General features: G+C 56.4%; 2 protein-coding genes and 1 pseudogene across 4 annotated transcripts in view; 1 reads left to right on the top strand and 2 right to left on the bottom strand.

The window, feature by feature from the left end:
• The window catches only part of LOC132237347 (CMRF35-like molecule 2), a 71,340-nt gene extending 56,909 nt beyond the window's left edge, over positions 1–14,431 (bottom strand). Inside the window, exons 1-2 of one of the 2 annotated variants that reach the window (XM_059701750.1) lie at positions 14,235–14,431; positions 13,687–14,016 (exon numbers count right to left, since the gene is read on the bottom strand). In XM_059701750.1, the coding sequence (XP_059557733.1) occupies positions 13,687–14,016; positions 14,235–14,292 (388 nt within the window). In that variant the 5' untranslated portion in view covers positions 14,293–14,431. The remainder of the gene's footprint in view (positions 1–13,686; positions 14,017–14,234) is intronic. The other variant, XM_059701753.1, reaches the window with a different exon arrangement.
• A 270-nt stretch (positions 14,432–14,701) lies between these two features.
• On the top strand, positions 14,702–16,319 carry LOC132237346 (flotillin-1-like; annotated as a pseudogene).
• A 7,687-nt stretch (positions 16,320–24,006) lies between these two features.
• On the bottom strand, positions 24,007–24,989 carry LOC132236551 (trem-like transcript 4 protein). Of its 2 annotated transcripts, none has more exons than XM_059699670.1 (2): positions 24,699–24,989; positions 24,007–24,311 (listed from the first exon to the last, which is right to left on the bottom strand). In XM_059699670.1, the coding sequence occupies exons 1-2, from the start codon at positions 24,754–24,756 to the stop codon at positions 24,025–24,027; spliced, it is 345 nt and encodes a 114-aa protein (XP_059555653.1). In that variant the 5' UTR covers positions 24,757–24,989; the 3' UTR covers positions 24,007–24,024. The 2 variants fall into 2 exon arrangements, 1 of the variants encoding a protein (XP_059555653.1); XR_009453322.1 differs by lacking the exon at positions 24,007–24,311 and adding an exon at positions 24,318–24,452.
• Positions 24,990–26,883: the final 1,894 nt, after the last annotated feature.

The following is a 26,883-nucleotide window of genomic DNA, read 5'->3' as shown; positions in this document are numbered from 1 at the left end:
TCCTGCAGGCAAGTCCATACTCCTGGCCTCACCAGCAACCTGGCCCCCTCCCTCCTCTGGGCCTCCATCCAACAGGCCTCCATTATGCCACCCACACCCTGCATCATAGCCTTTTATTTATGTCTCAGGGTTCCATTCCCCTTCCAGGGCCTAGCCCCGTGCCCGACATGCAGTGGGCAATGAGCCCAGGCCGGTTCAGAGAATGACTGAGCAGCTGATGTGTGTGCGCCTGGTACCCGGATGACCGAACAGCTGGGCAGGCTCGGCAGCCGGGCGGGGGTCTTTGAAGGTACTGTTTAACGCTTGACCATCACCGGGAAATGCAGGGGGGCTTTGCACCTCTGAAGCTTTCACAGGCATATGGGGGAGGGGCCCAGGGTTAGGAGGAGCCTCAAGCTTCCCATGCTGAGGCTGAAGATCGCTCATGTATCAGGGGCGGGTGCTCTTTGTCCCCACAGCTCCCAGCCTCACCCCGAATCCCATGTCTGCTCACTGTGTGTGCCCCCTGCCTGTCCGCAGTCCCTGAGCCCTCACAGTGACCTGTGACCCGCCTCAAGCACAGCCCTTGGAGAGAAGGTGGGATTAGGGTCAGGGGAGGGGTGCCCGGAATGGACCCATAAGCCAGGCTTGCCCAAGCCGGAGGCAGCTCGGTGATGGGTACGAGTCAGCGGGGAGCCCTGTGAGCAACAACAAGTGTTCGGAGAAGTGTGTGCGCTGGGGAAGGGAGAAGCCACCGGAGCCTGCAGTCTGAGTTCTGGCGCTGGTTCTGCCTGTAACCAGCGGCAACCTCTGGAAGGGGCCTGGGGTTCAGCCATGGGGGCTGGGGGACCTCATTAGGTCCTTTCCAGCATCAGCTTCCTGTGGCTCAGGGACCCTGAGAAGCACCCACAGAGGGAAGGACTCACCCTGAGAGACCGCCAGACTGACAGTTCTGAGAATGTTGATCCGGGAAGATTCGTGGAGTCCACACCAATACAAACCCGAGTCCTGCTCTGCCAGCGCAGTCATGTTGACGGTGAAGTACCCCTGTCCGGGGTAATCACTGATGACGTATCGTGGGTTTTCAGGCTCCTCGTCAAGCCTGGGTTGGTTGACTAATAAGGTAGAAGTTGCTGCTGATGTTACTCTGCACCAGGTTTTCATCTTTGAACTATTCTGGGGTGGATAATCGCACCTTACGAAGACTTCTTCCCCTTCCAGTTTCTGCAGCAGCAGTGGCTGCTGTTCCCAGGAGCCTGAGAATAAACCCTCAGGTCAGGGAGCCCCACTGGCTGCCACTGAGCTAAGAGGGGCCCCGTCCTCAGGAAATCCTCTCTGCTACACTCAGAGCTCAGCCCTCCCACCTCCGCCACCCCCCCTCCCCCCACCACCCCTGCCCCCTGCTCACCTGCCTACCACTGCCTCGCCCCTACTTTGCACACCCCTCAGGCCACCTCACTAGCATCCATCCCTCCTCCTCTTCCTCTCGCCTCCGCCCTCACCTGAGGCCAGGAGCACCAGCAGGACAAGGGGCGGCAGGTATGGGGCCTCCCAGGCCATGGCCCTCTGTCTGAGCTGGGTGGCAGCTGCCGCCCTGAGGAGAGGGTGCCAGAGCTGCCGGGGTCAGCAGCCGCCCAGCCTGTCTGGGAAGAAGAGCTGAGGAAGGCAAAGACTGCAGGGGGGGAGGGGGCAGGGAGGAGGGAGGCCTGGGCCTATGCAGGACCCGCCCCTGTCCCGCTGCCTCTGGGCCTGGCTGGGGGCTCTCTGGGCCAAGCAGGCCCACTGCTCCCTCCCCTGGGGCGTGGGGAAATGGGTGAAAGCCCCAGAGGAAATGGTGGTGAAATAAGAAGCCATTCCTCCTCCCTCTTTCTCTCTGTCCTCGCCTCACCTTTCTCCTGGCCACCCAGAGAAGCAGGGCTGAGGGTGAGTGATGGAGGCAGGGGACCCTCTGGAGGCCCCAGTGCTCAGAGGCCTCCTGCCCAGGCTGCTGGGAATTGGGGTGTCCTGTGGGGACTGGAGGGGCAGGAGGAGGTGGGGAGTCATTCCAGGGAGGAGGTGCAGGGAAGGTCCTGGCAAGGGTGGGAGAGCAAAGCAGACCTGGGGGTCGGATGCATGCGGGAGGAGGGGAGGAGGGGGTCTCCGCCCTCCGTGTCCCCAGCTCCCAGCCGCCACTGTCACCACTCCTTGAGCCTTTGCTGAAAGACCATACTGACCAAGCGCTTTTAGAAACGCTTGGTGACGAACAGGGCACCAATATCTCCAACAATATTGCAGTCACTGGGTGTGGTGCCAGGGGGCACTGATGTGCTCCGGGACCACTTTGTAACGTATGTGACTGTCCCCCTCTATGCTGTACACCTGAAAGCAGCACAAAATCACGCGGAATGCAAACTGGAACTGAAAAATAAAAATTAAAATATTAAAGAAAAGAGTCTGTCATTAGAGGATCTGCAGAAACACAATTGTCACAGCTGCTTACAGTCATTAGACAGACAACCAAGTCAGAGAGCCCTGCACATGACCAGTGCGGCCTGTGGGGCTGGCAGGGGCAGACTCCTGAGGCGGAGACTGGCACGGGGGCGGAGGGGGGGGCACAGTTCGGGGACCAGGCAAGGGCGGGAGCAGCCCTCGGCCACCAGGAACCTCGGACCACCCTCTGAGGTCAGGCTGCCCCTCAGGAGCTTGGTTCCCTGCTTCCCACTCCGGGGGGTGGGCTGCCCTGGGAGGGGTCACCTGGGGAGGGCCTCCCACCCTCCCTGCTCCCAGCACTGGGGCGAGTCCATCAGCCCTGCAGGAGGGGTGGGGTGGCTGAACCCCCACCAACTGCCTGACCCAGGGTGTGCAGTATTTGCAAGAGCTGGGAGCCTCGGGCTTGCCAGCCTGCCTCAGAGTGGAAGGTGGCAGGCCCGTCTGCCGGCTCCAAAGTTCAAACATCCGAACGTGCCTGGGGTGCCCGGGACTCGTGTCCATCCTTCCCCTGGCCACCACAGGTCACCCCCGCAGGGCACCCGGTCTCAGCCCCTGCTCAGGAAGCTCAGTTCTCACCGCCTGAGGCTGCTGAGGCCTGGGGCTGCCTGACACCCGCCCCTGACTGCACCCCTGCCCTGGATCTGCTGGGACCTGGTTCCCTGGAGCTCGGGGACAGGGTGGGAGTGGCAGATGGGGATGAGATGCTGGGACCTGGTTCCCTGGAGCTCGGGGACAGGGTGGGAACGGCAGATGGGGATGAGATGCTGGGACCTGGTCCCCTGGAGCTCGGGGACAGGGTGGGAGCGGCAGATGGGAATGAGATGCTGGGACCTGGTCCCCTGGAGCTCGGGGACAGGGTGGGAGCGGCAGATGGGGATGAGATGCTGGGACCTGGTCCCCTGGAGCTCGGGGACAGGGTGGGAGCAGCAGATGGGGATGAGATGCTGGGACCTGGTCCCCTGGAGCTCGGGGACAGGTTGGGAGCGGCAGATGGGAAGGAGATGCTGGGACCTGGTGCCCTGGAGCTCGGGGACAGGGTGGGAGCGGCAGATGGGAAGGAGATGCTGGGACCTGGTCCCCTGGAGCTCGGGGACAGGGTGGGAGCGGCAGATGGGAAGGAGATGCTGGGACCTGGGGGAGGATGTCCCAGGGGCCTGGAGCTCCAAAGAGGCCACCAGGCCCCTGGCAGCCAAGGACCCAGGGCCGGTGTGAGCCTCCGAGTATAGGAGCTGTGTCCTTCCTTGCCACGGGGTCGTGTGGGAGCAGGCTCTACAGATGGGCAGCGTGCACGGGCAGCCTGGTCCAGGAGCCCTGATCCTGGGTGCCGGAAGCCGGTCCATCCTTGCTGCTTGACACAGTCGCTGCAGGGAAGGAACATCTGCACGGCATATGTTTCAAGGGACCTGGCGTATATGGCATACTGTTCTTAATATGTTTGCTCCCCTTCTTAGCACTATGTGTTCTAACCAGGGTCACCTCTCTGAGAAAGCTTGTTTCCCCAGGTGGGGATTTTTCCCTGAAGTTAGGGATTAACAGGACTAAGGAAGGGAATGAATCAGTAAAACCCCTTAACTAAGTGCCAAGCGTGTAGTTAATCACCTTAACTACAAACAATCACGCTTCCGTTACATAATCTTTATTTAGGATAATCTCCTTCAGTTACTTCTTGTAGCTTAACAGAACAGTAGAGTAGGGACCTTGGAATGGAGATAACAAACGCCCTAACCTTTGGAATAGAATGGATAGGATTAAAATCAAATGGTATAAATACAGATGTAATAAAAGAGAGAACCTGGCAGGAGAACCTGAGGGGACAACCTGGCTAGAGAACCTGGTTGCAGAACCTGGCTATGCTGATCAACTGAACGCTGCCTCCGTGTCATTCCTTCTTCACCGACTCCGTCCACACCTTTGGGAACCCCTGGACCTGCTGGGGCTGGACCCCAACACCTGGGCAAGCAGGGACGGTGGCCACCCTGCCTGACACTAGGGTACTCCCTGGCCTCTGCCTGGGTCCTGCACCCGCCACCTGGTGACCATGTCCCTCTCCGCCCTCCCTTTCCCTTTACAATCGAGGACAAAACAGAGAAGTGGGGCCCAGCAGTCTTTGAAAGCACAGAATATGACACACAATATTATAACTTGAAAAGAACTTGAGGGCCAGCAACCACAATGCACGTGCTCAGTTACATAAAGTTCGTGTTGTTTCCTTTTATTCTGAAAAGTCTTGAGGTAGGAATGAGTGTCCCCTTCACAGGAGAGGAAACCTGAGGCCGGGAGGGTTAGTGACCTGCACAGGGTCACACGGGACAGGTGGCAGCCCTGGTCCCTGGTCCCGGTCCTGAGCCCTGTGCAGCGCTCTCCACGGGACAGCCTGCGCTCCAAGGAGACAGGGCAGTCTGGCTGCTGTCAGGGTCCATGGAGGGGAGCTGCTGGGGACCCGTTTTCCCCAGGGGAGTTCAACTCCCTCCAAGTTGCATAGCAGGTGGCAGCCACACCTTCTTGGTGGGGAGGACAGATGCCAGTGTGTGTGTGTGTGTGTGTGTGTGTGTGAGCACCAGGCCAGCTAGTCAAGTTGAGTCTCTCCTCCGGCGCCCTCTCCTGGACACAGTGAAGAGGTGCCTCCTCCCTATTGTCCCATAGGATTACCCCAGCCCCCTTCTCTCCCCATATCCATCTTGGAGTGGCCCCACTGAGTCCCTCGCTGTGTCGGTCTCCTGACCATGACCTTTGCTCTCCCGCCTGGGAGGTCCCTGTCCCAGGGCCGAGTAGAGGTGCCGCATCTAGGCCCACGTGTTCTCCAGCCCGTCCAGGCTGCAGACCCCTCTTCAGGGGACAAATGCAGCCCTGATTGTCCAGCCTTCCCTGCAGGAGGGGCCAGGCCACACAGGCCAACTCCTGGGCTGCATCCGCCCCATTGGCCCCACCCACTCCCACCAGACAGTCCTGGGCTGTGGGAGCCCTGATCTGTCTCCCTGTGTCACAGTGGCTCCTCTCTCCCCAGGGGAGGACACTCAGGGAGGGTGGCTATGGGGGATGGTAATTCCCCCTCACTGAGCTGTCCTCCCCCCCCGCCCCCCCCACTCCCGATTCAGGGGACTCATAAGAGCCTTCAGTTCCCTCCAAGGCAGTGGTTCTCAACCTGTGGGTCGCGACCACTTTGGCGTTGAACGACCCTTTCACAGGGGTCGGCTAAGACCATCCTGCATATCAGATATTTGCATGACGATTCATAACAGTAGCAACATTACAGTTATGAAGTAGCAACGAAAATAATTTAATGGTTGGGTCACAACATGAGGAACCGCATTTAAAGGGCCAGAAGGTTGAGAACCACTGCACTAAAGGCTCAGATCTGGAGCCCAGGTAGGATGGGGGAGACAGTCCTGAGTTCAGCCTCTGCACCCCAGTCTGGGGTCAGGCTGGTCCTTCTGCTGAGGGGGGCTCTCAGCTGCCCCTCACACCTGTCCCAGGAGAGGCTGGCCAGCAGGTGGCAGCAGTGAGAGGGTCGGCTCCTCTGGCTCCCAGGACATGAGGGACCAGCAGCATGGCCAGGGCACATGGGAGGTCGGTTAGAGGGGACATGGCCGCAGGGCCGGAGTGGACAGCTCTGGGGCCCCTGCTGCCGATGCCTCTGGGACGCCCAGCTCTTAGTCACTTTCTCCCCCTCCTCCATTGCGGCCGCTGTGACCCCATTGCTTCTGGGACTTCCCCACGTTCATGGGGAAGCTGGGGGGGGGGGGAGCAGAGGGAAGCTAAGGACACAGGGTCCTGGTGGACAGAGGGCAGCTGGACGTCCCGCTCCCCTCAGCTGGACGGCTGAGCATTTAGCCCTCTTAAGAACAGACATGAAAACTTCTCATATGCAGCAAAGAAATGTTGACATGATTTGCATGGGGAGACTCACCAGTGTGGGGTTTTCTTTTATTTATTTATTTATTTTTATTGCTTAAAGTATTACAAAGGGTATTACATATGTGTCCATTTCCCCCCCTCCCTTCACAGTCCCCTAGCCTCCCCTATCCCCCAGTGTCTTATGTCCATTGGTTATGCTTATATGCATGCATACAAGTCCTTTGGTTGATCTCTTACCCCCCTCCCTCCTGCCCCCCAACCCTCCCCGGCCTTCCCGCTGCAGTTTGACAATCTGTTTGAGGCAGCTCTGCCTCTGTATCTATTATTGTCCAAAAGTTTTTAATGGTCTCTATTATCCATGAATGAGTGAGATCATGTGGTATTTTTCCTATATTGACTGGCTTATTTCACTTAGCATAATGCTCTCCAGTTCCATCCATGCCATTGCAAATGGTAAGAGTTCCTTCCTTTTTAGAGCAGCATAGTATTCCATCATGTACATGTACCGCAGTTTTCTGATCCATTCATCTACTGATGGGCACTTAGGCTGTTTCCAGATCTTAGCTATGGTGAATTGTGCTGCTATGAACATAGGGGTGCATATATCCTTTCTGATTGGTGTTTCTGGTTTCTTGGGATATATTCCTAGAAGTGGGATCACAGGGTCAAATGGGAGTTCCATTTTCAGTTTTTTGAGGAAACTCCATACTGTCTTCCATAGTGGCTGCACCAGTCTGCATTCCCACCAGCAGTGCACAAGTGTTCCTTTTCCTCCACATCCTCTCCAGCACTTGTCGTTTGTTGATTTGTTGATGATAGCCAGTCTGACAGGTGTGAGATGGTACCTCATTGTTGTTTTGATTTGCATCTCTCGGATGATTAGTGACTTTGAGCATGTTTTCATATGTCTCTTGGCTTTCTGAATGTCCTCTTTTGAAAGGTGTCTATTTAGGTCCTTTGCCCATTTTTTAAATATATTTTTTATTGATTAAGATATTACATATGTGTCCCTGTCCCCACGTCACCCTCCACCCCCCCCCCTCATGCCCTCACCCTCCCCCCCACCCCCCGTTGTCCGTGTCCATTGGTTAGGCCTATATGCCTGCATGTAAGTCCTTTGGTTGATCTTTCCCCCTTATCCCCACCCTCCCCTACCTTCCCTCCAAGGCCTGACAGTCCAATCAATGCCTCTCCGTCTCTGGATCAGTCCTTGTTCATCAGTTTATGTTGTTCATTATATTCCACAAATGAGTGAGATCATGTGGTATTTATCCACTCTCCAGTTCCATCCATGCTGTGGCAAATGGTAAGAGTTCCTTTTTCTTCTTCCTCTTCTTAAAGAATACCTTTCAGCATTTCATATAATGCTGGTTTGGTGGTGATGAACTCCTTTAGCTTTTTCTTATCCGTGAAGCTCTTTATCTGACCTTCTATTCTGAATGATAGCTTTGCTGGATAAAGTAATCTTGGTTGCAGGTTCTTGCTATTCATCACTTTGAATATTTCTTGCCACTCTCTTCTGGCCTGCATGGTTTCTGTTGAGAAATCAGCTGACAGTAGTATGGGTACTCCCTTGTAGGTAACTGACTGTCTTTCTCTTGCTGCTTTTAAGATTTTCTCTTTGTCTTTTGCTCTTTGGCATTTTAATTATGATGTGTCTTGGTGTGGTCCTCTTTGGATTCCTTTTGTTTGGGGTTCTCTGCGCTTCCTGGACTTGTAAGTCTATTTCTTTCACCAGGTAGGGGAAGTTTTCTGTCATTATTTCTTCAAATAGGTTTTCAATATCTTGCCCTCTCTCTTCTTCTGGTACCCCTATAATTCTGATGTTGGTACACTTGAAGTTGTCCCAGAGGCTCCTTACACTATATTCATATTTTTGGAATCTCTTTTCTTTTTTCTTTTTCGGTTGGATATTTTTTGTTTCTTTGTATTTCAAATCTTTGACTTGATTCTTGGGATCCTCTTGTCTGCTGTTGGATCTCTGTAAATTATTCTTTATTTCAGTCAGTGTATGCTTAATTTCTAGTTGGTCCTTTTTCATGTCCTCCATGGTCTCACTATACTTATTGAGGGACTCATTAAATTTATCTGCAGTTTCGATAAAATTCTTGAAAAACCTTATAAACGTGGCTTTGAACTCTATATCCAGTCGTTTGCTTCCCTCCATTTCTGCCATTTGTGACCTGTTTCTTTGTCTCCGCATTTTGGCTGCTTCCCTGTGTTGATAGAGAGGCTTTGTGTGCTAGGTGTCCTGTAGGGCCCAGTGGCTCAACCTCCCCAGTTACCTGAGGTGGACACTCTTGGTGCACCCCCTTGTGGGCTTTGTGCACAGTCTTGTTGTAGCTATGCCTTGGTTGCTGTAGGATCACTGGGAGGAATTGACCTCCCGGCCAATTGGCACTGAGAATCAGCTGTGTCTGCAGTGGGAGAACTTCTGTGCTGGATCTCTAGGGCGGTGCTAATCTAGCATTTGCCTGAGGCTATCCGGCAAATGGCTCTGTGCAGGGCTTGGGCGGGGCGGGTCCCTGGGGATCTACAGGGGAGGGACGGAGCCAGCAGTTATGGCTGCTCTCAGTTCCGTCCCTAGGGACTCTGCCTCACAGAGTCCCAGCAACCGCTGCAAACCTCGGAGAGAAAGCTGCCCTCGAGTTCCGACCCAAGCCAGACAGTCCCGCTTCTCCCGTTTGAGTCTGTGTCCCTAGAGACTCGCCCGGATCTGGAGCTCAGAGTCTGAAGCTCCCTCCCGATTGTAAAAAACAACCACGCCCTCTGCCGCCAGCCTGCTCCACGTGCACTCCGCACCTGAGAATTTCACTTCAGCACTGCGCCTCCTCTGAGTCTGGGTATGATATTCTCTTTCCTCCTAGTTGTAGAATTTCCTCTTAGCCAGCCCTCCTGTGGTTCTGGATGATGTCCGTTCGGTGTTTCAGGCGTAATTTGAATTGGTTGTTCGAAGCAGCAATCTCCGGCGTTAACCTATGAGGCCATCTTGGTTCTCTCCTCAGGTGTGGGGTTTTCATCCCTCCAACAATAGAGGAAGAAACACAGAATTTGTATGTCTATCAATTACCTATGATTTGCAGAATCCTATATAATAAAACCCTAATATGCAAATCAACCGAACAGTGGAACGACCAGAAGAATGACTGGTTGCTATGATGCGCATGCCCGCTGTGAGGGAGGTGACCTGCAGCAGCAATCAGGGGGCTGTGCTGGCCAGTGGGCAGCCCAGGCCACCAGTCTAGGTGGGTGCCAGTGGGGGGGCCTCCCTATCACCCCACACATTTGTCGCCCCACAGATGGCCCTGATTGCTGACCAGGCCTAGGGACCTTACCCTGTATATTGGGAACTGTCTCTTAGATTTAAAAATTCAAACCTGGCAAGGCTACTCTAACACTGAACAAACAGGTTGATGCAGTGATGACATGCATGGACTCTGGCTTGCACATTTTGTGGTCAGCCCTGATTCCGACACTTATAACTGTGTGACAAAGCTAATTACTTAACTTCTCTCTGCTCCAGTTTTCCACCCATAAGATGGGGAAAATGGCACTACTGCCTCAGAAGGATCATGTTATGTACTGCTTTTTATAATCATGGCAAAAAAAATGTAGCTGCCCATACAACAGCAAGACGCCTTTCACCTGTATGAAAAGTATGGTCACTGGTGGATGCAGCGTCCCAGATTGCAAGAGGGATGTCCGACTGCCAGTTTAGGCCTGACATCCCCCATGGGGTCCCGGATTGAGAGAGGAGCAGTTCAGGCTGAGGGACCCCTCGCCTCCTGTGCATGAATTTCATGCACTGAGCCTCTGGTTATAAAATAGTTCTCATTGAATCAGAATCAAAGAACCAGGAAGAATGTGTTAGAAACGATACAGTTTTCCCTGAGAGTGCACATTTTTATGGAAAAGTGTGGCTTTGAGAGTCATTCCCAGAAGCTCAGAGGGAAATGTGTATAAAATAAAGCACATGACTCACTTCTATGTGTTTTCTAGGACCCACACAAATGTAAATACATGTATGGAAAGTAGAGTGAAAGGACATATGCATTAACTATATTAAGAGGATACCTATGGGGCATCGGGTAGGAAGTGCAGCTGAAGGATGGAGGTGGAAAAAAATAAATTCCATAAAACCAGACAAACGGTGAAGTGCATCCATGGGTGACTGTGTGCGTGGACTAGGATGCTGATAGTGGGGAGGCCGTGCACCTGTGGGGACAGGGCCATATGGGAACTGTACAGTGTCCTTAATTTTGCTGGGAACCTAAAACTGCTCTAAAAAAAAGTCTATTTTTTAAATGACAAGAAGATGAAACCTTTATAATTTTATTAACCAATGTCACCCCAGTAAATTTAATTTAAAAATAAAATGTTTTTAAAAAATGACCAGAAGAGTGATGGGTCTTGCCAGAGGCTTCACCGGAGGGCCAGACACGCCCCAGCAGAGAGGGTCTGAACAGCAGCACGGGAACAAGCACAGGTTCATTTGGATGATCCTCTGAGCCCCAGGTGTTGTATTTCATTTTTATAAAAGATAGTTTGCCATTTTCTTGGCCTCTGATTAGTTCAGTGGGTCTCCTTCCTCCCAGCTCCCCACACTTTCCGCTCAGTACGTTTCTCTCAGTAAGAAAGGGGCTGGGCAGAGACCTCACAAAAGAAGTTACTGAAGCCTTTTTCTTCCCTGAGAGATCAGTTTATTTGTTCGTTTGGGGAACAGAGAGAGGATGTGATGTTTGCTAGGGGAGGAAGGCATGCCCGTCAGCTCCTGGAAGGGTGACTTTGCTGCTCCCCTGGGTTTGGCTCGCCTGAGGAGTGAGAGAAATAGACAGCATTTGCACGTGATCCATCCATGCCAGTCCCGGCTTCAGCCTCCCTCCCTCCTCTGAAGAAAAGACTGGATTGCAGAGCAGCCAAAACCATGCTGGCCGCTCCCACCCCCAGGTCTCCCTGTCCTGGTGAGCCCAGCCCAGTGCCATTCACAGGGTTCCCGGGGCTGGGCCTGCCTCCTGGGCAAAGAAGTGGGCAAACTCAGGGGGCAAGCTCTGGGGAACCTCTGAGCTCTTGTCTGCAGCTACCATCTGGGTCCCCTCACTCATTTCCACCCCAAGCCAGGCCTCGGCCCCCACTCACCTGAGGCCCTGGCTTTCCGGAGAAGGACAAACAGGACTGATATCAACAGGCTTTTGTTCAGGACGAATCCGCAAGTCAGAACAATAACCATCACCTGCAGCTCGGAAAGGGCCAGGGCAGGCGGCAGGCCTGGAAGGTCAAGCACAGCGTTGGAGTCCTAGGTTTGACCCTCCTGAGCCCAAGAGGGTGGTGCCCCCGGATGATCTGCCCCGAAGCTCAGCCTGCTCCCTGCCTCCTGGCCACCACAGCAGCCAAGCAGGGACTTTGAGGCTGGGCCTTACTTTCCCATAATCCTCTGTGCTGGCTCTCACCCTAAAGCAGCGGTTCTCACCCTGTGGGTCGCCGCCCCTTTGGAGGTCCAACGACCCTTTCAGAGGGGTCACCTAAGACCATCCTGCATATCAGATATTTATGTTATAATTCATAACAAATAATAATGGCAGTTATGAAGTAGCAATAAAAATAATTTTATGGTTGGGGGTCACCATAACATGAGGAGCTGTATTTAAAGGGCCAGAGGTTTGAGAACCACTGCAAAGGGATCTACCTGGTCTCCAGCCCCTGATATCTCCCTTCTGCATAGCTCCTGCCCACAGCTCCTGCATCAATCACTCTGCACTGAGCCTCCCTCTCCACTCAAAGCGCCAGGGAAAGCCCTTTGTGCTCCCATTGCCTACAGAACAAAGTGCACAGGCTGCAGGCACCCAAGGCTCTCGCAGTCTGAATCCACCGCCGGCCCTGCTTTAGCCTCACCATCTCCTCTCCACTCAGCCCCACTGTCTCCATGTGTCGCTGACACTCGGTGAGTGCATGTCCCCACCTGCTCCTGGTGGCGGCCACCCCCCTTCTGCAGGTGTTACTCCTCTGCTACCTCCACAGCTTCTCCTCCTCCAGGTGGTGCTCTCTACACCCCCCGGGCCCATGGCCCAGCAGCTCTGTGCAGAGGATTTCTGTCCATCCCCTTCCTCTAAGTCCAAGGAAGTTTGCTCAAACCCATTGGCCCCTGGGCCACGTTTTCTAGGTGATGCTCTGTCATCAGGGGTAGAAACACCTTTGTTATCATAGCTCCCCACCCCCAGCTCCTTTCCTCTGTGGCTGGTTGATGGGCCTTGTGCTGCCTTGAGGCAGTCACATTCAAGGCTTTGTGAGGGCTTCAGAAGAGAAATAGACCCGAACTTCCCCCCGGGGGGCCTGCTCGCCCCAGCAACTGCCCCTCCCTGCCGACCTGCTGACCGCCCACCTGCCCACCCTGCCGACCTGCCCGCCCCCTACTGCCACCCCCTCCCCAACGGCTGGGCTGTGGTGTCACCTCCTGTGGGGAGTCCTGCAGGCAAGTCCATACTCCCGGCCTCACCAGCAACCTGGCCCCCTCCCTCCTCTGGGCCTCCATCCAACAGGCCTCCATTATGCCACCCACACCCTGCATCATAGCCTTTTATTTATGTCTCAGGGTTCCATTCCCCTTCCAGGGCTTCGCCCCGTGCCCGACATGCAGTGGGCAATGAGCGCAGGCTTGGGCAGAGAATGACCCAGTAGCTGATCTGTGTGTGCCAGGCCCCCAGCTGACCGAACAGCTGGGCAGGCTCGGCAGCCAGGCGGGGGTCTTCGAAGGTACTGTTTAACCCTTGACCATCACGGGGAAATGTAGGGGGGCTGTGCACCTCTGAAGCTTTCACAGGCATATGGGGGAGGGGCCCAGGGTTAAGAGGAGCCTCAAGCTTCCCACGCTGAGGCTGAAGATCGCTCATGTATCAGGGGCGGTGCAGGGTGGGACCCAGGCCTTCTGAGCCTTGGCCCCTGCTGCTCCCAGCCTCACGCCAAATCCCACGTCTGCTCACTGTGTGTGCCCCCTGCCTGTCCGCAGTCCCTGAGCCCTCACAGTGACCTGTGACCCGCCTCAAGCACAGCCCTTGGAGAGAAGGTGGGATTAGGGTCACGGGGAGGGGTGCCCGGAATGGACCCATAGCCAGGCTTGCCCAAGCCGGAGGCAGCTTGGTGATGGGTACGTGTCAGCAGGGAGCCCTGTGAGCAACAAGTGTTTGGAGAAGTGTGTGCGCTGGGGAAGGGAGAAGCCACCGGAGCCTGCAGTCTGAGTTCTGGCGCTGGTTCTGCCTGTAACCAGCGGCAACCTCTGGAAGGGGCCTGGGGTTCAGCCATGGGGGCTGGGGGACCTCATTAGGTCCTTTCCAGCATCAGCTTCCTGTGGCTCAGGGACCCTGAGAAGCACCCACAGAGGGAAGGACTCACCCCGAGAGACCGCCAGACTGACGGTTCTGAGAATGTTGATCCGGGAAGATTCATGGAGTCCACACGAATACAAGCCCGAGTCCTTCTCTGCCAGAGCAGTCATGTTGACGGTGAAGTACCCCTGTCCGGGGTAATCACTGGTGACGTATCGTGGGTTTTCAGGCTCCTTGCCAAGCCTGGGTTGGTTGACTAATAAGGTACAAGTTGCTGCTGATGTTACTCTGCACCAGGTTTTCGTCTTTGAACTATTCTGGGGTGGATAATCGCACCTTACGAAGACTTCTTCCCCTTCCAGTTTCTGCAGCAGCAGTGGCTGCTGTTCCCAGGAGCCTGAGAATAAACCCTCAGGTCAGGGAGCCCCACTGCCTGTCTCAGAGCTGAGAGGGGCCCCCACCTTAGGAAGTCCTCTCTGCTACACTCAGTGCCCACCCACCCCACCCCGTCCCCAGCTCACCCACCTCCCCCCACCTCGCCCCTCCTTTGCACGCCCCTCAGGCCACCTCACTAGCATCCATCCCTCCTCCTCTTCCGCTTGCCTCCGCCCTCACCTGAGGCCAGGAGCAGCAGCAGGACAAGGGGCAGCAGGTATGGGGCCTCCCAGGCCATGGCCCTCTGTCTGAGCTGGGGTGGCAGCGGCCACCCTGAGGAGAGGGTGCCAGAGCTGGCGGGGTCAGCAGCAGCCCAGCATGTCTGGGAAGAAGAGCTGAGGAAGGCAAAGACTGCAGGTGGGGAGGGGTCAGGGCGGAGGTGAGGCCTGGGCCTATGCAGGACCCACCCCTGTCCCGCTGCCTCTGGGCCTGGCTGGGGGCTCTCTGAGCCAAGGCTGCCCGCTGCTCCCTCCCCGGGGCGGGCGTGGGGAAATGGGTGAAAGCCCCAGAGGAAACTATGGTGAAATAAGAAGCCATTCCTCCTCCCTAGTACTCTCTGTCCCACCACTTCCTTCCCCACCTCACCTTTCTCGTCGCCACCGAGAAAAGCAGGGCTGAGGGTGCAAGCAGGTGAAGGCCATGGGGTGGGCTTGCAGGAAGGTGGTGCGCAGCGGCCGTGGCTCGGCTCCCAGCTCCCTCGGAGCCATGTTCTTCACCTGCGGCCCCAAGGAGGCCATGGTGGTCTCCGGTTTCTGCTGGAGCACCCCCCCCCCCCAGTCATGGTGGCCGGCGGCCGTGTCTTTGTCCTGCCCTGCATCCAGCAGATCCAGAGGATCTCTCTCAACACATTGACCCTAAATGTCAAGAGTGAGAAGGTTTACACGAGCCATGGGGTCCCCATCTCCGTCACCGGCATCACCCGGGTGAAAATCCAGGGGCGGAACAAAGAGATGCTGGCGGCCGCCTGCCAGATGTTCCTGGGGAAGATGGAGGCTGAGATCGCCCACATCGCCCTGGAGACGCTGGAGGGCCACCAGAGGGCCATCATGGCCCACAGGACTGGAGGAAATCTATAAGGACCGGCAGAAGTTCTCAGAGCAGGTTTCCAAAGTGGCCTCCTCAGACCTGGTGAACATGGGCAGCAGTGTGGTCAGCTACACCCTGAAGGACATTCATGATGACCAGGACTACTTGCACTCCTTGGGGAAGGCTCAGACCGCTCAAGTCCAAAAAGATGCTCGGATTGGAGAAGCGGAGGCCAAGCGAGATGCTGGGATCCGGGAGGCCAAAGCCAAGCAGGAGAAAGTGTCTGCTCAGGGCCTGGGTGAGATCGAGATGGCCGAGGCCCTGAGGGACTATGAGCTGAAGGAGGCCACCTATGACACTGACGTCAACATGCGTCGCGCAGGCCGACATGGCCTGCCAGCTCCCGGTGGCCAAAACGAAGCAGCAGATCAAGGAGCAGCGGGTGCAGGTGGTGGAGCGGGCCCAGCAGGTGGCAGTGCAGGAGCAGGAGATTGTCAGCCGTGAGAAGGAGCTGGAGATCCGAGTGCGGAAGCCGGAAGCCCAGCGCTACCAGCTGGAGCGCCTAGCGGAGGCTGAGAAGTCCCAGCAGATCATGCAGGCGGAGGCCGAAGCAGAGTCTGAGAGGATGCGGGGGGAAGGGGGAGGACCGACGCCTTCGCCATTGGGGCCCGAGCCCGGGCTGTGGCCGAACAGATGGCCAAGAAGGCAGAAGCGTTCCAGCTGTACCAGGAGGCTGCTCAGCTGGACATGCTGCTGGAGAAGCTGCCCCAGGTGGCAGAGGAGATCAGTGGACCCTTGACCTCGACCAAAAGAGATCACACTGGTGTCGAGTGGAAGTGGGGCCGTGGGAGCGGCCAAAGTGACGGGGAAAGTACTGGACATCCTGGGCCGCCTGCCGGAGAGCGTGGAGAGACTCACGGGCGTCAGCATCTCCCAGGTGAACCACAAGCCTTTGCGAACTGCCTGAGCCCTCAACCTTCGCCGATGCCTAGCCTCATGGTTCAAGCTGCCTGAATGAACCCACGCTGCATGCATGTCAGCTGGCCTCCCAGAGCACGTCCTTGGGCAGTGGGATTCCACCGCTCACCTCTCCTTGCCAAATAGCCGTGCCTTGCCCCCTGCCCGGGCCCATACCACCAAGACTGCCAGTCCCCCAAGGGTTCCATGCCAGCTGTCTGATCATCCCACTCCACCCAGCTTGTTTAGTTTCCTAATTAAACTACACTGAGCCTGTGCCCCCCCCCGCCAAAAAAAAAGAAAGAAGAGAAGAGAAGAGAAGAGAAGAGAAGAGAAGAGAAGAGAAAAGAAAAGAAAAGAAAAGAAAAGAAAAGAAAAGAAAAGAAAAGAAAAGAAAAGAAAAGAAAAGAAAAGAAAAGAAAAGAAAAGAAAAGAAAAGAAGGGCTGAGGGTGAGTGACAGATGCAGGGGACCCTCTGGAGGCCCCAGTGCTCATAGGCCTCCTGCCCAGGCTGCTGGGAATTAGGTCATCCTGTGGGGACTGGAGGGCAGGAGGAGGTGGGGAGTCATTTCCAGGGGAGGAGGTGCAGGGCAGGTCCCTGGCAAGGGTGGGAGAGCAAAGCAGACCTTGAGGGGGAGGGGGCAGGAGATGGGTGCAGGAGGAGGGGATGAGGGGGCAGAAAGGGCGTCTCTACCCTCTGTATCCCCAGCTCCCAGCCGCCACTATCACCACTCCTTAAGCCTTTGCTTAAAGACCATACTAACCAAGCGCTTTTAGAAAATAATTTGTACTTTACATCCCTGTGACGAACAGGGCACCTCGCCAATAATATTGCAGTCACTGGGTGTGGTGCCAGGGGGCACTGACGTGCTGGGGGACCACTTTGTAAAGTATGTGACTGTCCCCCTCTATGCTGTACACCTGAAAGCATCACAAAATCACACGGAATGCAAACTGGAACTGAAAAATAAAAATTAAAATATTAAAGAAAAGAATCTGTCATTAGAGGAGCTACAGGGAAACATTGTCACAGCTGCTTAGTCAGACAACCAGTTCAGAGAGCCCTGCACATGGCCAGTGTGGCCGGTGGGGCTGGCAGGGGCAGACTCCTGAGGCAGAGACTGGCATGGGGTAAGGGAGGGGGCACAGTGCCGGGACCAGGCAAGGGCGGGAGCAGCCCTCGGCCACCAGGAAGCTCGGACCACCCTCTGAGGACAGGCTGCCCCTCAGGACCTTGGTTCCCTGCTTCCCACTCGGGGGGGTGGGCTGCCCTGGGAGGGGTCCCCTGGGGAGGGCCTCCCACCCTCCCTGCTCCCAGCACTGGGGCAAGTCCATCAGCCCTGCAGGAGGAGGGTGGGTGGCTGAACCCCCACCGACTGCCTGACCCAGGGTGTGCCGCATTTGCAAGAGCTGGGAGCCTCGCCGGCCTGCTGACCTCACAGTGGAAAGTAGCAAACCCACCTGCCTTCTCCTCAGTTCAATCATCGGAACGTCCTGGGGTGCCGGGGACTCCGTGTCCATCCTTCCCCTGGCCACCACAGGTCACCCCCGCAGGGCATCCCGTCTCAGCCCCTGCTCAGGAAGCTCGGTTCTCACCGCCTGAGGCAGCCATGGCTTTGGGCTGCCTGACACCCGGCCCTCCCTGCACCCCTGCCCTGAGTCTGCTGGGACCTGGTCCCCTGGAGCTCGGGAACAAGGGTGGGAGAGGGAGATGGAAGTGAGATGCTGGAACCTGGGGGTGGATGTCCCAGAGCCTGGAGCTCCAACGAGGCCACCAGGCTCCTTGCAGCCAGGGAGCCGGGCCAGGAGGTGTGACCTCCTCTAGGTGCTGGGTCCTTCCTTGCCACGGGGTCATGTGGGAACAGACTCTATGGATGGGCAGCGTGCACGGGTCTGCCTGGCCCAGGAGCCTTGATCGTGGGCAAGCAGGGACGGTGGCCACCCTGCCTGACACTAGGGCACACCCTGGCCTCTGCCTCGGTCCTGCACCCGCCACCTGGGGACCATGTCCAACTCTGCCCTCCCTTTCCCTTTACAATCGAGGACAAAACAGAGAAGTGGGGCCCAGCAGTCTTTGAAAACATAGAATATGACACACAATATTATAACTTGAAAAGAACTTGAGGACCAGCAACCACAATGCACGTGCTCAGTTGCATAAAGTTCGTGTTATTTCATTTTATTCTGAAAAGTCTTGAGGTAGGAATGAGTGTCCCCTTTCCCAGGAGAGGAAACCTGAGGCTGGGAGGGCTAGTGACCTGCACAGGGTCACACGGGACAGGTGGCAGCCCTGGTCCCTGGTCCTGGTCCTGAGCCCTGTGCAGCGCTCTTCCCGGGACAGCCTGCCCTCCAAGGATACAGGGCAGTCCTGCTGCTGTCAGGGTCCATGGAGGGGAGCTGCGGGGGACCCATTTTCCCCAGAGGAGTTCAACTCCCTCCAAGTTGCATAGCAGGTGGCAGCCACACCTTCCTGGACAGATGTCAGTGTGTGTGTGTGTGTGTGTGTGTGTGTGTGTGTGTGTGTGTGTGTGAGAGAGAGAGAGAGCACCAGGCCAGCCAGTTCAAGTTGAGTCTCCCCTCTGGCGCCCTCTCCTGGACACAGGGAAGAGGTGCCTCCTCCCTATGGTCCCATAGGATTCCCCCAGTCCCCCTTCTCTCCCCATATCCATCTTGGAGTGGCCCCACTGAGTCCCTCGCTGTGTCAGTCTCCTGACCATGACCTTTGCTCTCCCGCCTGGGAGGTCCCTGTCCCAGGGCCAAGTAGAGATACCGCATCTAGACCCACGTGTTCTCCAGCCCGTCCAGGCTGCAGACCCCTCTTCAGGGGACAAATGCAGCCCTGATTGTCCAGCCTTCCCTGCAGGAGGGGCCAGACCACCCAGGCCAATTCCTGGGCTGCATCCGCCCCATTGGCCCCGCCCACCCCCACCAGACAGTCCTGGGCTGTGGGAGCCCTGATCTGGCTCCCTGTGTCACAGTGGCTCCTCTCTCCCCAGGGCAGGACACTCAGGGAGGGGGGCAGTAGTGGGTGGTAATGCCCCCTCACTGAGCTGTCCCACACACACACACACATTCAGGGAACTCTGAAGGGCCTTCAGTTCCCTCCAAGGCAGTGGTTCTCAACCTGTGGGTCGCAATCCCTTTGACGGTCGAACGACCCTTTCACAGGGGTCCCCTAACACCATCCTGCATTTCAGATATTTACATTACGATCCATAACAGTAGCAACATTACAGTTATGAAGTAGCAACGAAAATAATTTAATGGTTGGGTCACAACATGAGGAACTGTATTTAAAGGGCCAGAAGATTGAGAACCACTGCTCTAAGGGCTCAGATCTGGAGCCCAGGTAGGATGGGGGAGACAGTCTTGAGTTAAACCTCTGCACCCCAGTCTGGGGTCAGGCTGGTCCTGCTGCTGAGGGGGGCTCTCAGCTGCCCCTCACACCAGTCCCAGGAGGGGCTGGCCAGCAGGTGGCAGCAGTGAGAGGGTGGGCTCTGCTGGCTCCCAGGACATGAGGGACCAGCAGCCTGGCCAGGGCACATGGGAGGTCACTCGGAGGGTACATAGCTGCAGGGCCAGGCTGGACAGCTCTGGGGCCCCTGCTGCCGATGCCTCTGGGACCCCCAGCTCTTAGTCACTTCCTCCACCTCCTATTGGGAGGCCCATGGGACCTGCTGCCTCTGGGCCTTTCTTCCCCACGTTCATGGGAAGCTGGAGGGGAGCAGAGGGTCCTGGTGGGGAGAGGGCAGCTGTCCACCCCGCCCCGCCCCCCTCAGCTGGACGGCTGAGCATTTAGCCGTCTTAAGAACACACATGAAAACTTCTTATATGGAGTAAAGAATTGTTGCCATGAATTGTGTGGGGAGACTCACCAGTGTGGGGTTTTCATCCCTCCCACAATAGAGGAAGAAGCACAGAATTTGTATGTCTATCAATTACCTATGATTTGCAGAATCCTTTATAATAAAACCCTAATATGCAAATCAACCGAACTGTGGAACCACCGGCAGAATGACTGGTTGCTATGATGCTCACTGCCCCCTGAGAGGGAGGTGACCTGCAGCAGCAATCAGAGGGCTGGGCTGGCCAGTGGGTGGCGCCAGACCACCAGACAAGGCGGGTGCCAGCGGGGGGCCTCCCTATCACCCCACTCATCAGTCACCACACAGATGGCCCTGATCGTCGGCCAGGCCTAGGGACCCTCTATATTGGGAACTATCTCTTAGATTTAGAAATTCAAACCTGGCAAGGCTACTCTAACACTGAAGAAACAGGATGATACAGTTATGAGATGCATGGACTCTGGCTTGCACATTCTGTGGTCAGCCCTGATTCTGACACTTATAACTATGTGACAAAGCCAATTACTTAACTTATCTCTGCCTAAGTTTTTCCACCCATAAGATGGGGAAAATGGTATTATTGCTTCAGAAGCATCATCTTATGTACTGCTTTTTATACTCAGCACAAAAAAATGTAGCTGCCCATACAACAGCAAGACACCTTTCACCTGTATGAAAAGTATGGTCACTGGTGTATGCAGAGTCCCAGATTGTAAGAGGGATGTCCGACTGCCAGTTTAGGCCCAACATCCCCCAAGGGGTCCCGGATTGAGAGAGGACATAGGCTGGGCTGAGGGACCCCTTGCCTCCTGTGCACGAATTTCACGCACTGGGCCTCTAGTTATAAATACTTCTCATTGACTCAGAATCAGAGCACTAGGACGAATGTGCTAGAGACAAGGCAGTTTTCCATGGGAGTGCACATTTTCTAATGGAAAAGTGTGGCTTTGAGAGTCATTCCCAGAAGCTCAGAGGGAAATGCGAATAAAATAAAGCACATGACTCACTTCTATGTGTTTTCTAGGACCCGCACAAATGTAAATACATGTATGGAAAGTAGAGTGAAAGGACATATGCATTAACTATATTAACAGGATACCTGTGGGCAACGGGTAGGAAGTGCAGCTGGGGGATGGAGGTGGAAAAAAATAAATTCCATAAAACCAGACGAACGGGGAAGTGTGTCCATGGGTGACTGTGTGCATCGATTCTGATGCTGATAGCAGGGAGGCTGTGCATGTGTGGGACAGGGCCATATGGGCACTGTACTGTGTCTTTAATTTTGCTGGGAACCTAAAACTGCTCTAAAAATAGTCTATTTTTTTAAATGACCAGAAGATGAAACCTTTATAATTTTATTAACCAAAGTCACCCCAATAAATTTAATTTAAAAATAAAATGCATTTAAAATGACCAGGAGAGTGATGGGTCTACCATAGGTTTCACCGGAGGGCCAGACACGCCCCAGCAGAGCGGGTCTGAACAGCATCAAGGGAACAAGCACAGGTTCATTTGGATGATTCTTTGAGTCCCAGTTGTTGTATTTAATTTTTATAAAAGCCTAGAGACCCGGTGCAGGAAATTAGTGCACGGGGTTTAGGGTGGGGGTCTGGGGGGAGTCGTTCAGCCTGGCCAGCACCCTCTCACAATCCGGGACATCTCTCTCACAATTTGGGACCGCTAGCTCCTAACCACTTTCCTGCCTGTCTGCCTGTCTGATCACCCCTAACTGCCTCTGCCTCTGTCCCTGACTCCATGGTTTCGTCCAGGAAGATGTCCGGAATGACGTCCAGAAGGTTGTTTGGCTGTCCAGTCTAATTAGCATCTTATGCTTTTATTTTTTATAAAAGATAGTTTGCCATTTTCTTGGGCCTCTGATTAGTTCAGTGGGTCTCCTTCCTCAAAGCTCCCCACACTTTCCGCTCAGTACGTTTCTCTCAATAAGAAAGGGGCAGGGCAGAGACCTCACTAAAGAATTTTAGGAAGCCTTTTACTCCCCTGAGAGATCAGTTTATTTGTTTGTTCGTTTGGGGAACAGAGAGAGGATGTGATGTTTGCTAGGGGAGGAAGGCATGCCAGTCAGCTCCTGGAAGGGTGACTTTGCTGCTCCCCTGGGTTTGGCTCGCCTGAGGAGTGAGAGGAATAGACAGCATTTGCAGGTGATCCATCCATGCCAGTCCCGGCTTCAGCCTCCCTCCCTCCTCTGAAGAAAAGACTGGATTGCAGAGCAGCCAAAACCATGCTGGCCGCTCCCACCCCCAGGTCTCCCTGTCCTGGTGAGCCCAGCCCAGCGCCATTCACAGGGTTCCCGGGGCTGGGCCTGCCTCCTGGGCAAAGAAGTGGGCAAAGTCAGGGGGCAAACTCTGGGGAACCCCTGAGACATGGCCCCTCTGAGCTCTTGTCTGCAGCTACCATCTGGGTCCCCTCATTCATTTCCACCCCAAGCCAGGCCTCGGCCCCCACTCACCTGAGGCCCTGTCTTTCCGGAGAAGGACAAACAGGACTGAGAACACCAGGCCCTTGTTCAGGATGAATCCGCAAGTCAGAACAATAACCATCACCTGCAGCTCGGAAAAGGCCAGGGCAGGCGGCAGGCCTGGAAGGTCAAGCACAGCGTTGGAGTCCTAGGTTTGACCCTCCTGAGCCCGAGAGGGTGGGTGTCCCCGGATGACCTGCTCCGAAGCTCAGCCTGCTCCCTGCCTCCTGGCCACCACAGCAGCCAAGCAGGGACTTTGAGGCTGGGCCTTACTTTCCCATAATCCTCTGTGCTGGCTCTCACCCTAAAGCAGAGGTTCTCAACCTGTGGGTCGCCACCCCTTTGGAGGTCCAACGACCCTTTCACAGGGGTCGCCTAAGACCATCCTGCATATCAGATATTTATGTTATAATTCATAACAAACAATAATGGCAGTTATGAAGTAGCAACAAAAATAATGTTATGGTTGGGGGTCAGCACAACATGAGGAACTGTGTTTAAAGGGCCAGAAGGTTGAGAACCACTGCAAAGGGATCTACCTGGTCTCCAGCCCCTGATATCTCCCTTCTGCTTAGATCCTGCCCACAGCTCCTTTCCTCTGTGGCTGGTTGATGGGAATTGTGCTGCTTTGAGGCAGTCACATTCAAGGCTTTGTGAGGGCTTCAGAAGAGAAATAGACCTGAACTTCCCCCCGCGGGCATGCTCGCCCCAGCAACTGCCCACCCTGCCGACCTGCTCGCCCCCAACTGCCCACCCTGCCGACCTGCTCGCCCCCAACTGCCCACCCTGCCGACCTGCTCGCCCCCAACTGCCGCCCCCACCCCAACCGCCGGGCCGTGGTGTCACCTCCTGTGGGGAGTCCTGCAGGCAAGTCCATACTCCTGGCCTCACCAGCAACCTGGCCCCCTCCCTCCTCTGGGCCTCCATCCAACATGCCTCCATTATGCCACCCACACCCTGCATCATAGCCTTTTATTTATGTCTCAGGGTTCCATTCCCCTTCCAGGGCCTCGCCCCGTGCCCGACATGCAGTGGGCAATGAGCCCAGGCCGGTTCCGAGAATGACTGAGCAGCTGATGTGTGTGCGCCTGGTACCCGGATGACCGAACAGCTGGGCAGGCTCGGCAGCCGGGCGGGGGTCTTCGAAGGTTCTGTTTAACCCTTGACCATCACCGGGAAATGCAGGGGGGCTTTGCACCTCTGAAGCTTTCACAGGCATATGGGGGAGGGGCCCAGGGTTAGGAGGAGCCTCAAGCTTCCCATGCTGAGGCTGAAGATCGCTCATGTATCAGGGGCGGGTGCTCTTTGTCCCCACAGCTCCCAGCCTCACCCCGAATCCCATGTCTGCTCACTGTGTGTGCCCCCTGCCTGTCCGCAGTCCCTGAGCCCTCACAGTGACCTGTGACCCGCCTCAAGCCCAGCCCTTGGAGAGAAGGTGGGATTAGGGTCAGGGGAGGGGTGCCCGGAATGGACCCATAAGCCAGGCTTGCCCAAGCCGGAGGCAGCTCGGTGATGGGTACGAGTCAGTGGGGAGCCCTGTGAGCAACAACAAGTGTTCGGAGAACTGTGTGCGCTGGGGAAGGGAGAAGCCACCGGAGCCTGCAGTCTGAGTTCTGGCGCTGGTTCTGCCTGTAACCAGAGGCGACCTCAGGAAGGGGCCTGGGGTTCAGCCATGGGGGCTGGGGGACCTCATTAGGTCCTTTCCAGCATCAGCTTCCTGTGGCTCAGGGACCCTGAGAAGCACCCACAGAGGGAAGGACTCACCCTGAGAGACCGCCAGACTGACAGTTCTGAGAATGTTGATCCGGGAAGATTCATGGAGTCCACACCAATACAAACCCGAGTCCTGCTCTGCCAGCGCAGTCATGTTGACGGTGAAGTACCCCTGTCCGGGGTAATCCCTGATGAAGTATCGTGGGTTTTCAGGCTCCTCGTCAAGCCTGGGTTGGTTGACTAATAAGGTACAAGTTGCTGCTGATGTTACTCTGCACCAGGTTTTCATCTTTGAACTATTCTGGGGTGGATAATCGCACCTTACGAAGACTTCTTCCCCTTCCAGTTTCTGCAGCAGCAGTGGCTGCTGTTCCCAGGAGCCTGAGAATAAACCCTCAGGTCAGGGAGCCCCACTGGCTGCCACTGAGCTAAGAGGGGCCCCGCCCTCAGGAAATCCTCTCTGCTACACTCAGAGCTCAGCCCTCCCACCTCCGCCCCCCCCCTCCCCCCCCCCACCCCTGCCCCCTGCTCACCTGCCTACCACTGCCTCGCCCCTCCTTTGCACACCCCTCAGGCCACCTCACTAGCATCCATCCCTCCTCCTCTTCCTCTCGCCTCCGCCCTCACCTGAGGCCAGGAGCACCAGCAGGACAAGGGGCAGCAGGTATGGGGCCTCCCAGGCCATGGCCCTCTGTCTGAGCTGGGGTGGCAGCTGCTGCCCTGAGGAGAGGGTGCCAGAGCTGCCGGGGTCAGCAGCCGCCCAGCCTGTCTGGGAAGAAGAGCTGAGGAAGGCAAAGACTGCAGGTGGGGAGGGGGCAGGGAGGAGGGGTGGCCTGGGCCTATGCAGGACCCGCCCCTGTCCTGCTGCCTCTGGGCCTGGCTGGGGGCTCTCTGGGCCAAGCCTGCCTGCTGCTCCCTCCCCTGCGGCGTGGGGAAATGGGTGAAAGCCCCAGAGGAAATGGTGGTGAAATAAGAAGCCATTCCTCCTCCCTCTTTCTCTCTGTCCTCGCCTCACCTTTCTCCTGGCCACCCAGAGAAGCAGGGCTGAGGGTGAGTGATGGAGGCAGGGACCTTCTGGAGGCCCCAGTGCTCAGAGGCCTCCTGCCCAGGCTGCTGGGAATTGGGGTGTCCTGTGGGGACTGGAGGGCAGGAGGAGGTGGGGAGTCATTCCAGGGAGGAGGTGCAGGGAAGGTCCTGGCAAGAGTGGGAGAGCAAAGCAGACCTGGGGGTCGGATGCATGCGGGAGGAGGGGAGGAGGGGGTCTCCGCCCTCCGTGTCCCCAGCTCCCAGCCGCCACTGTCACCACTCCTTGAGCCTTTGCTGAAAGACCATACTGACCAAGCGCTTTTAGAAAATAATTTGTACTTTACATCCCGGTGACGAACAGGGCACCAATATCTCCAACAAGATTGCAGTCACTGGGTGTGGTCCCAGGGGGCACTGATGTGCTCGGGGACCACTTTGTAACGTATGTGACTGTCCCCCTCTATGCTGTACACCTGAAAGCAGCACAAAATCACGCGGAATGCAAACTGGAACTGAAAAATAAAAATTAAAATATTAAAGAAAAGAGTCTGTCATTAGAGGATCTGCAGAAACACAATTGTCACAGCTGCTTACAGTCATTAGACAGACAACCAAGTCAGAGAGCCCTGCACATGACCAGTGCGGCCTGTGGGGCTGGCAGGGGCAGACTCCTGAGGCGGAGACTGGCACGGGGGCGGAGGGGGGGGGCACAGTTCGGGGACCAGGCAAGGGCGGGAGCAGCCCTTGGCCACCAGGAACCTCGGACCACCCTCTGAGGTCAGGCTGCCCATCAGGACCTTGGTTCCCTGCTTCCCACTCCGGGGGGTGGGCTGCCCTGGGAGGGGTCCCCTGGGGAGGGCCTCCCACCCTCCCTGCTCCCAGCACTGGGGCGAGTCCATCAGCCCTGCAGGAGGGGTGGGGTGGCTGAACCCCCACCCACTGCCTGACCCAGGGTGTGCAGTATTTGCAAGAGCTGGGAGCCTGGGGCTTGCCAGCCTGCCTCAGAGTGGAAGGTGGCAGGCCCGCCCGCCGGCTCCTCGGTTCAAACATCCGAACGTGCCTGGGGTGCCCGGGACTCCGTGTCCATCCTTCCCCTGGCCACCACAGGTCACCCCCGCAGGGCACCCGGTCTCAGCCCCTGCTCAGGAAGCTCGGTTCTCACCGCCTGAGGCTGCTGAGGCCTGGGGCTGCCTGACACCCGCCCCTGACTGCACCCCTGCCCTGGATCTGCTGGGACCTGGTTCCCTGGAGCTCGGGGACAGGGTGGAAGTGGCAGATGGGAATGAGATGCTGGGACCTGGTCCCCTGGAGCTCGGGGACAGGGTAGGAGCAGCAGATGGGAAGGAGATGCTGGGACCTGGTCCCCTGGAGCTCGGGGACAGGGTGGGAGCGGCAGATGGGAATGAGATGCTGGGACCTGGTTCCCTGGAGCTCGGGGACAGGGTGGGAGCGGCAGATGGGAAAGAGATGCTGGGACCTGGTCCCCTGGAGCTCGGGGACAGGGTGGGAGCGGCAGATGGGAATGAGATGCTGGGACCTGGTTCCCTGGAGCTCGGGGACAGGGTGGGAGCGGCAGATGGGAAAGAGATGCTGGGACCTGGTCCCCTGGAGCTCGGGGACAGGGTGGGAGCAGCAGATGGGAATGAGATGCAGGGACCCTGTGCCCTGGAGCTCGGGGACAGGGTGGGAGCGGCAGATGGGAAGGAGATGCTGGGACCTGGTCCCCTGGAGCTCGGGGACAGGGTGGGAGCGGCAGATGGGAAGGAGATGCTGGGACCTGGTTCCC

Source organism: Myotis daubentonii, chromosome 6, assembly GCF_963259705.1.
Source record: "Myotis daubentonii chromosome 6, mMyoDau2.1, whole genome shotgun sequence".
Lineage (NCBI taxonomy): Eukaryota > Metazoa > Chordata > Mammalia > Chiroptera > Vespertilionidae > Myotis > Myotis daubentonii.
Note: the sequence above shows the minus strand (reverse complement) of the source record. Positions and strands in the feature narration are given on the sequence as shown.

Coding starts and splice junctions, on each gene's coding strand:
- LOC132236551 (XM_059699670.1), bottom strand. CDS start 24,756: ATGGCCTGGGAGGCCCCATACCTGCTGCCCCTTGTCCTGCTGGTGCTC. Junction 24,312..24,698: donor GCTGGTGCTCCTGGCCTCAG/GTGAGGGCGGAG, acceptor GTACCTTATTAG/TCAACCAACCCAGGCTTGAC.